Source organism: Furipterus horrens, unplaced genomic scaffold (genome assembly GCF_987537825.1).
Source record: "Furipterus horrens unplaced genomic scaffold, mFurHor1.1.pri manual_scaffold_6, whole genome shotgun sequence".
Taxonomy (NCBI): Eukaryota; Metazoa; Chordata; class Mammalia; order Chiroptera; family Furipteridae; genus Furipterus; species Furipterus horrens.
Window position 1 is genome coordinate 9,989,735 of NW_028327176.1, and position 10,266 is coordinate 10,000,000.

At 44.1% G+C, this 10,266-nt stretch overlaps 1 protein-coding gene across 1 annotated transcript; it reads right to left on the reverse strand.

Annotated features, from left to right (window-relative positions):
- Positions 1 to 405: 405 nt before the first annotated feature.
- Positions 406 to 6,486, reverse strand: TTC32 (tetratricopeptide repeat domain 32). Its single transcript, XM_090280172.1, has 3 exons — positions 6,023 to 6,486; positions 1,516 to 1,682; positions 406 to 761 (listed from the first exon to the last, which is right to left on the reverse strand). Exons 1-3 carry the CDS (start codon positions 6,172 to 6,174, stop codon positions 634 to 636), a joined length of 447 nt encoding a protein of 148 aa, XP_090136298.1. The 5' UTR covers positions 6,175 to 6,486; the 3' UTR covers positions 406 to 633.
- Between the last annotated feature and the right edge of the window lie 3,780 nt (positions 6,487 to 10,266).

Genomic DNA, 10,266 nt, shown 5'->3' on the forward strand with positions numbered 1-10,266 from the left:
AATATAGAGAAAAAGCAAATGTAAAACAATGCTAACAACTGGTAAATCTAAGTGAAGAGCTTACAGGTGTTTACTATATTCTGCTTCAACTTTTCTACAGATGTAAATTTTTTAAGTAAAAACTTGGGGCCCTGACTGACGCGATTCAGTTGGGTGGGCATGTCCTGCAAAGCGAAAGGTCGCAGGTTGGAACTCGGTGGGGAGCGCTATCTGGCCCCTGGTCAGGGCATGTACAAGGCACAGCTGACTGATGTTTCTCTCTCACACTGATGTTTCTCTCCCCCTCTTTCTCCCTCCCTACCCCTCTCTAAAAATAAACAAATAAAATCTTTTTAAAAATCGGGAATAAAAACACAGAAAAAAATTTTTTACTGAAAACACCACACATTTCTTTAAATATTTTACTTAATAAGATACAATTATACATTATTACTTCTTTATACTTCATAAAAAGCACACCTATTTAACATAAGTACTAAATCTAAAATTAACTACCTTCAGTCATTTAAATTTCAGTACCAATGTATAAACCTCTTTATCTTAAATATAAATCAAAATAGCTTAATACCTACTTTAGAGACAATGAGATACCAGGTATAAGGATCATGAATTAATATTTCAAAGTTAAATGTTTCAATAATTTCTTCTTTGTTTTTCTTCTTTGTCTAGCATAGTCTGTTTTAAGCTCAATGTAGCATCTTGAAATCTAGGATTTAATTCTAATACTTTCTTGAAGTCTTTCAAAGCATCATCAAAGTACCCTGTACCAAAATAAAAAAATGGGAAAGAGAAAAGAAGTTGAGTATTTCCTTACATAATTCATAGCAAAGTTTGCACACACACACTTTTGCTTTTATATTTATGAGCGTTCAACCACTACTACTGAAGGATTTTTTTTCTCTTAATAATGACATAGGGGTGCCTATATCAAAGGAATTTCATCTGCCCTTACAAAATAATATATTTAAAATTAGCTAAGGGTTTATTTATTGAGATTTAGCAGGTAAATAGCATGAATCATCATGGCATTTCAACAAAATTATATCACCTATTTTAGATAATTACAGTAAAATGAGGAAACAGGAAATAATTCTTTTGAACACTTTAAATTAAAAAACGGTCCCTATGCTCCCCTGATGCCAAGGATCTCAAACTCCTTCACTTTACACTGTCTCGTGGGTCTTCAAAGATTTTAACTCAGGAAAGTTTCACAGGTGACCAACAGCATCACCTCGTTTTGCAGCTGGGAACTTACAGGCACAAAGGAACGGGGTTCACCCTCCCTCCGGCGCCCCCGTCCAATTCCCACCCCTGTGGTCCCCTGTGGTCTGTCTGTAATGCTTTCAAAAAGCCTAAAATAAACTCAGGAACAACTCCTGTTCCAGGCCCTAAACCTAAATTTCACGTAACTTTTAAGACCTGATGATCACTCCATTAGTTTTACCACATTCAAGGGCTCTAAATTCAGAGAATATATAATAATCAAGGACAAAAGGCGGGGGAGGGGGTTCTTACCCAGCCTGTACAGTATCAGCCCTCTGTTGTAATATGGAACTTCAAAGCCGGGCTGGACTTCTATGGCAGAAGTGTAGTCATCCATGGCTTCGTAAAAATCAACCCTGAAGTACTTGATCTGCCCCCTGTTGTTATACGCGGTAGCCAGGTCCTCTGGGCTGCATTCCCTTTCAACAAAAAGTCCACGTTAAAAACACCGCGCTACCGACTTCCTCCCGCTTCCACTTGCATTCTCTTTGGGCTACCGTTGAGCTTCGTAGCCTATAGCACGCAGGATCCACACCAAGAAACCAAGCTGAAGAAACAAAGCACCACGAAATTAAAGCGGTGGATCCATTTTTGTTAATAATCCGGTCGCCCACTTTCGTCGGAGTACAGCATTCCAACGCCAATCGGAAAAGCACCTTCATTTCATAACGTGCTCCACGTCCCTGTTCTTTGCCAACTTGTTTGGCTAAATATAGTATCAAAATCACTATTCATTTTCTAAGCACATGCCAGAAGGGCAGAGACGGCTGGTCAGCTTCAAGCTGAGCAAGGAGGGAAAGCCAGCCCAAAATTCCGGTCTGCTATGAACATGTCACAAAGTGAGTCATCAATTTTATTCTCAAAAGTTTAAGTGATCCCACAGCAATAGGATTTGAAATCACTTTCCACCGATAACGAAATAAAAGTTAACCCTAAGGGAAAAGTCAACAGGAGGTGCCCTCCCCTTCAGTCTGGGTTGAAACCCTGCCAAGGCTAGAAGGGTATCAAGGCTCCGGTCCCCTTTGGCTCCTCTGTGCAGCATCAGCTCTGCAACTGAGGGCTCCAGGCATCTCTGACAGTCACCAGCCCAACAGGTTCTACAGCCCCCCTTCCCCTCCACCCCAGCCCCAGCTGGACAAATCCTCTGCACAGAGAACATTCTGGGCTCTGCTCTGTGTCCAAGATGATTCTGTTTTTCTTACTTTTATTCCAATGTGAGTCTCAATTTTGATCCAAACAGGAAAGATGCAGGCTAAACTCACCTGTCATTTCTTTGATGGATACCCCATAGTGCAAAATATAGTCCTCAGAAAATATCTGGTTTAATAACACTGCTGTCAGTGTTATTAAAAGGTACTTCCCTTAACCTTGATCCTTGACATGTCAGACAGGGACTCTAACTACTGCTGCCATAAGAGGAGCTCACAGCCTACGGGCCTCCTTCAAGTCCAAGTTCACTAACCACGGTGCAGAGCCACTGCAGTTTCAGCAAATGTCTGCTTCTATAAGATATAACAGAGAAACTTCTGGGTGCTGCTAGCACCACTGTTCAAACCGAGAGAGCAAGAGGCTACACTCAGCTCCTCTGTCCGTTATGATACTAGGCTAACTGTGACCCTGTAAAGTTTTAAGAAAAATGAAGCCTCAGGCGTCCAGTCAAGTTTCAGTCATTAAATTTCTAAGCTTCAAAGCTTTGTTATAAATTTCTTATATGCAGAGGAGCTTAGAATGTTTGATTTAGAATCAGATCTCATTACAGCAAATTCCAAAAGCCCATTTTTCATGTGGAAATTGTTTCATATTTTAAAGACATGGGCTAACAGTTGGAGCCCAGACTTCTGTAATATTGAGATTTGTACTTACAGTAATGTAATTTAACCAGATTACCTGGATTTTTAGCATTTGCCTACTTCAGCAAAGAAAAAACATGAGAAAATTAGGTTACAGCTAAAGCTGGACTTTTGGATAGTAAAAGAAAATGTTATGAAACCAGTCAGAGTGAAAGGCAGTCAAAGTTTGCAGATACTATTTCAAAATAACTCCGCAACGCAATATTTTTTAAATAAATTTAAACTCTAAAAGATACATGTAAGGGGAAACATTGAAGAATTCAGTTTCAGTCCATGAGTTCCTAGAAGTTCAGAACTCCAAGGAAGATGAAAGTTCGTCTTACAGATGAGAAACTGAGCCTGAGAAGAGGGACAAGCTGTGGAGCAGAGCCAGGACTGGAGTTCAAGCACACGGAGCGCCTCTCTGCTAAACCATGCAGACTTTCTTTCTTAAACTAGGCGGGGGGGGGGGGGGGGGGGGGGGGGGGCAGACTCATGCTGCGCTCTCAGGCTGGGACATACAGAGGAGGAAGAGAAACAAGACCAGATGGCATCAATATACTTGCTGATGAAAACTATCTGACACCTACTAGATAAGTCTATTCTTAGAGCCTGAAACAAGAATAGAAAACTATGTTTTCTATGTTTGCTCATTATCTGCGGGGGGAGATGGTACCATCTTCTTGCCTATTCAGAAACTTTGATTAACTATTATGCTGGTGTATTAAGAGAAAGCAATTTTAACACATACAGATTTAACATGCAGGCTCATTTTAAGTCACACACAGAAAAAAAGCTGGCATCCTCTCAAGAAAAATAAAATCCTTGAGGGAAGAGGGTGATGGGGCAGACAACTCAAACTGTCCATAAAAGCTGGTCATTCAGCCCCTCTGTTCTCTCTTTTCCCGTCCTGGTCCGCTCCACACCATCAGGAACAACTAAGGCAAAATCTGGACTAATGAATGCTGTACATTCAGGCATAAACAGAAGCAGCTTTGGGCAAGCTGGTATTCGTAGGTGAGGTTGCTCACATCACAGAGCGAGAGACAACCAGACGTCACCTACTTTCTGGTAGATGCACACTCCACCACCTAGGAAGTATTCTTGCCGTACTGAAACTGAATGGAATCAAACCCCAAGGTGGAACTACCAACCTGCACGCAATGTAGGAAACTATGTTAAGTAACATCAGGGGGACGGATCCCACAAGTCAAATACGTGGGTAACTCTCAGGACACATGACACCGTTTCCTCAACAGACTAACTACAAGGTGTCAACCGATGGCCGCTGGTGCCAATTCAATGCCAACAGGAACCCCCAGTTTGGAGTACAGTTAGAAGGAAACTTTCATTCAGTGCAACCCCGCGATACAGCACGGCAGTGAGAACAGCCCGGCTGTCTGGCAGCCCCAGGGCCAGCAGGGTCGCCTCCCGGATGGCCTGCTTTGTCCTGCTGCTGGGCTGCGGTGGTAAGACTTCAACCCTGCAGCTTAACCTGGGAAACACAATATGGAATGGACAGGCAAAGTGCACTCCCACAGCCGGAGGGGAGAGGACCTACATGGAGAAAAGTCCACACCCCTGGTCCCTGATAGGTCTGTCCTCATGCAAAGGAGGACTCTAAGCCCGCCCAGGTTGGCCCCAATGGCATTGACCTGACTGGCCTGAGCTGTGCATCTCCAACTGGATGGGGAAAGCCTCAGTCCTGTCGGTGGAAACAGGACTCCAGGAACCCGGCTCAGATGCCAGAAACCCAGTGCAGGCAGGCAGCTCAGGCAGACCTCCGCCTGAAGTGCGGTTTGCGGGAGAGGCCCCTGTGCAGAAGTGGCTGCTAGGGATTCGGGGTGGGTTGGTTTGTATTTTTTAAAATTTGAGTCTGCTTATCCATCAGGAGCCCTTCTTAGTAGGTGTCTTCTTTCTCGGTGTTCACAAAGGGAGAAAAAGAAGGTGAGCCTATAGATTAAGAGACCTGATGTGCATCCTGACTTGAACCATCTGATAAAAACGAACAAACCAAACAACAACAACAAAAAAAACTTTATTGCCATGGCTGGGTAGCTCAGTTGGTTGGAGCGTGGTCCTGATACACCAAGGTCGTGGGTTCAATCCCTGGTCAGGGCACATACAAGAATCACCCAATGAGTACATTCTCATTCTCTCCCTCTCCCTCTCTCCCTCCCTCCCCTGACCCTCCCTCTCTCTCTGAAGTCAATAAATGGAAAAAAAATAATAATAACTTTACTGACCAATCAGTAAAATTCCAACACTTACTGGATATTTGATATTAATGAATTATGTGATAATGATGCTGTAGTTATATCTTTTTAAGAATCCTTAATACTCAGAAATACATTTGAAGCGCCCATAGATAAAGAAGTTGAGGTCTGGGTGAAATGATGCTGCTAAGGCCAAATCATGGTTCCCTAGAGGTTCATTATACTATTTCCCATACACTTTAAAAAAAAAAAAAAAAAAAAAAAAACTATTTTTTTGCAATACATAAAAAACAAGACGCCCTTGCAGTGAGAATGCGGCTGCGGTCGCGGCACCATGCTAGCGTGGCACTGCCCAGGCAGGCCGCCTCACCCTCACCAGGTCTCGGATACCCCGCTGTTAGCAGACCAGGTGGAAAGCCCCTACCCGCCCTGGGTTCCTTGATGGAGAAAGTAACGAGAGCAACAGGAGAGCCGGACACCGGGGTGAATCAGAGCCGAGAGCCCTAGTCCCCATACCCCCCTGGGTGTCTGAGAGCAGCGCGCAGGGGTTGCGCTCCAAACACGCCCCTCACCACCTTTCCGAGAAAAGAAGCACCTGTCCCGTGGGCCCTGCGAGCCCCGGCGCTTGGGTTGCAGAGCAGAGGCTACAGGACCGCAGCCCCGCCCCCACCCCACCGTGAAGACGCGGCCGACCCCACTTCTCGCGATACTTACCTCCCGCGAGGCGCGCCCGCAGAAGCCGTGCCGTCGCACTGGCGGATGTAAGCGGAGTACAGCGCCTCGGCTTCCGCGTACTCGCCCTTCTGGAACCGGGCCTGGGCGAGCGCTAGGGTTTCGCGGCTCTCTTGCCCCTGCTGCCCTGCCATGGTCGTTGGAGGCCTCGCTCTTGGGGCAGAATGGGGGTTGATTTCAGAGGCTGGACCGGAACGCCACTTCCGCACACGGCGCTTAACCGCCCGCACCAGCAAAGGGGGCGGTTTGTGCCTTCCGAGGACCCGTCGTCGGGCGGGATTTGTAGCAAGTTGCCGGCGGAGAGTTCAGGTTGCCCAGAAGGTTTGGACAGACCTTAGGAAGGGCAGTTCCGTTGTTGTTGTTACTCCTCCTCCCGCCAGCGTCGTTTCCCTGAAAAGCAGTACACCAAACTGGTTTCCAGATCCGTGCTGATGTTGCAAGGAGCTTGCCCTTTGCCCATGGGGGTGGGGGGGGCTGCCGGAAGCGGAAGAAACCTTGGTTTGCTTTATGAATGGGTAATTGTGGCACCTATCTTGTTCCAGTGCCCACTCCGAGCAAAACACCCCTGTTCTGAGTAGGCTCTGGTCACCCTCAGACGTTTTGTGTCAGAATCCCACTAACTTAGTTGCCCCATGGTCCAGAGTCCGGAATTCAAACTGTTGATTAGCTCCAAGACCCTAGATTGCAAACTTCTCAACCTTTGTGAACCTTCGGAATAATGTAAAGATAAATACGAGTATGTGTCAAGAGTCGGTGGTCTATGGGTGTTATTTTACATTCCCTGGCTGTTTATGTCAAAAGGAAACCCAGATGGTAATTTAAATACAGTACGTTTAATTCGTTAAAAATTATGTAAAATGAACAATCCAGACAGGAAATTTAAAAAACTAACAATTCCACTTACAATAACATCAAAAAGAATAAAATAATTAGGAATTAACGAAGGAGGTGAAAGACATGCCCTGACACATTGCTGAAACTGAAGACATAAGTAGACATCCCATGTTCATGGATTATAAAACTCAACACTTTAAAGATGTCAGTACTACTTAAATCATTCCGCAGGTTCAGTGGAATCCTTCAAAGCTCCAATCATGTTTTTACAGGAACAGAAAAATCCATTCTAAAATTCATATGGAATTTTAAGGGAATCTCAAGTAGCCAAAACAATCTTGAAAAAGAACAAAGTTGAAGGACTCATGCTTCCTGATTTCAAAACATACTATAAAGCTACAGTAATTAAAACAGTACAATACTGGCACAAAGGCAGTTTTCTCAATGATGCTGGGAAAACTGGACATCTACATGCAAAAGAATGAAGTTGGATCCTAACCTAACACCATATTAAAAAATTAACTTAAAATGGATAAAAGACCTAAATATAAGAGCTAAAAGTACAAAATTCTTAGAATAAAACAAGGCAAAAGCCTCAGGACACTGCGTTTGACAGAAATTTCTTGAATATGACACCAAAAGCAGCAACAACAAGAGGAAAAAATAAAACTGGACTTCATAGAAATTAAAAACTTTTGTGCAACAAAAAGACTATCAACAGAATAAAAAGACAACCCAGAGAATGAGAGAAAATATATTCAAATCATGTATCTTATAAGAGTGGGAAATGCAGATGGACAGTCAGGGGAGCAGGCGAGGCTGGCGTGCCTATCTGCTCATAGAACACACAAGGGATTCTCACATAGTGTCCCCATCACACTGGAGCAGCTCTGGTGTCTATGACACTGGAGGGCCGTGCCCTGTGACTGAGGCGCTGCAGCCAGGTTCAGTGACTGTCCCTCTAAAACTCACATGCCCATTTTCCACTGGGTCCACCTACACTTTGTCCTTTGTCTGAAGAATGGGATCATCAAGCCTTCCCTCCGCCAGCCCACCCAGAAACACAACTGAAACGCGATGATCTGCTGGAAGTGTTACGTATGCCTGCAACCCCATGCTCTCAAAAGCCACAAGAAGAAGTGTGGCCACACCAACACCCAAGACCCCAAGAAGAAAGTTAAATAAGGCCCCTCCTTCCCCCAGAGGGTAACCTCCTACCTGAGCCCCAGGGCCCTGGGGCCTCAATCAAACTTCCATTTTGTTAATTGGAACAGTAAAAAAATAAAATAAAAATAATTTCTAAAACTACACATATACAGGTGCATATGTGTATTTCCAGAAATATATCGAGCACTTCTGAATCTCAACATTCCTGAAGTTGTTATACTATTTTGCATTTCTGCCAGCAACGTATGAGAGTTTCAGTTGCTCCATATCCTCACCTACACTTGTCAGTTTTAACTAGTATAGTTTAGCTCAGTGGATTGAGCGTCGGCCTGCGAGCTAAGTGTCGCTGGTTCGATCTTCCAGTCAGGGTACATCAGAGAAGGAAAACTCTGATTCCAAAAAACCTCCGCTGCCTTGCGGCATACCTCTTCAGGGGAAAGGCTAAGGGAGTAAACCCCGACAGAAAATCCGGAGCCGGAGTCCCTAAGGCGGTTTGACGTTGTAGTCAACACCGGCAACTCCTGCGGCGCACCTGAACCCAAGCTGTATCGACTCCGTCTTTCCCTTGGACCCTTCAGCTGCGAAGAGAGGGGGGGTCTGCTGCATGGGCAACAGCAGACCCTCCATATTACCCTGCCCAGGCTCTGTAGCTTCAGCGTCATCATAAGATGTCAATTCAACACGGGAGGAGACAGATACCATGTCACTCCCGAGTCAGACTGCACAGCCATTCTCGGCGGTGCAGATAGACTCTTAAGAAGCTACACCATCGTCTCTCGAGACGGATGGCTGCCGACGACGACGACGACGAGTGGGTATTAATTTCTTTAAAAAAATAGAGAAAATTAGAATACACAGAAGGGGGCAGCATAATATTGCTATTTGCATCTTAGAAACTTGGTAGGAATATCTTGGAGCTATATCATCAAATTAAATATTCTTGATTTTTCCCTAGAAGTCTAGTAACATAATTTTCCCCCCATGTCTAAATGAGAACTCTGTGACCTCCAAGGAGTAACTCACTCTAACCTCCAGCCATCTGACACTTGCCTAGTACCTTTACAGGTGGTGGTGGTGGTGTTCCCGTTTGGTGGCAAAAGTGATGTTACACACCCGCTGTTCCTCCTGACCCCTTCTTTCCCTGTACACACTACGGTCCAACGCCCTCCAAACCAACCGCCACCAAAGTATTCAAATTAACAGAACAAATACCATGTTATCCGTAAGTTTTAAATAAAGGAAAGTTAAGCTAAATACAAGTCCTTTTTTTTTACTTCAATATATATAATTTTCATATTATTTCACTTAATACCACATAAAACCTAAGCTCTTGGCCCCTGAAATATAAAAATGAAATTTCAAAGTGAACTTTAGAAAAAAAGCAGATGATTAAGTCAGCATTTGTGGGTGACAGTAGCAGGCGGGGGCACAGGCAACACTGCTTGTTAGGCACTGCTTACCTGTAGAGCTCTATCAGCAGGTTCTGTCATCTCAATACTCCGGCCTTCCATGCTTTTGAAACTTAACATAATTCAGACCAAGCTTTATGATAAAGAACAACTCAGCATTCCTTAATGGGAATCGGTTCATGTTTATTTCAAGAAGAGAACTGCTGCAGAGATTGCCTTCAATGAACCGCCTCTTTCCAGCATCTCTCCAAGTATTTGTTACATATAGAAAATCTTTGCTTCCCTTGGCCCCTTTCACCACAAGAGAGTCTGTTGGTGGTGTTATTCTGAAATTTTCTTCATGTTGAATAAAACCAGTTGGGTCAATTCATACCATATTCAAGACATCAAGGTCCCCAAGACATGACAGATCACTAAAACTGCCACAGATATAAATCCCCCACACCAGTCACAAGCTTTTACAACAGTAAAAAAGATATGCCTGACACATGTGATAATTAAGTCTACAATGTACGAGAGGTTATTTTTAGAGATTTTGGTCTCCATATTATACAGAATAAGAAGTAGCAACAGCAACTCAGGCTCTATCTGAAATATTTAGTTAGAGGAAAAATTCTAGCACTCAGGCATCATGGAATTAGTAGCAAATGAGAAGGCTCCAAAGGAGAGCTCCCAAAAAGTATGTCAGGAAAGGCTTAAGAAGTCAACAGCTGATTTTGGACTTGAAGCAAATCATTTAACCTTCTTCTGATACAACTTTGCCCCACTCCCATGCTGCCCCTGCCCTCCCACCAAGAATTTTTAGTGAATTTAGGA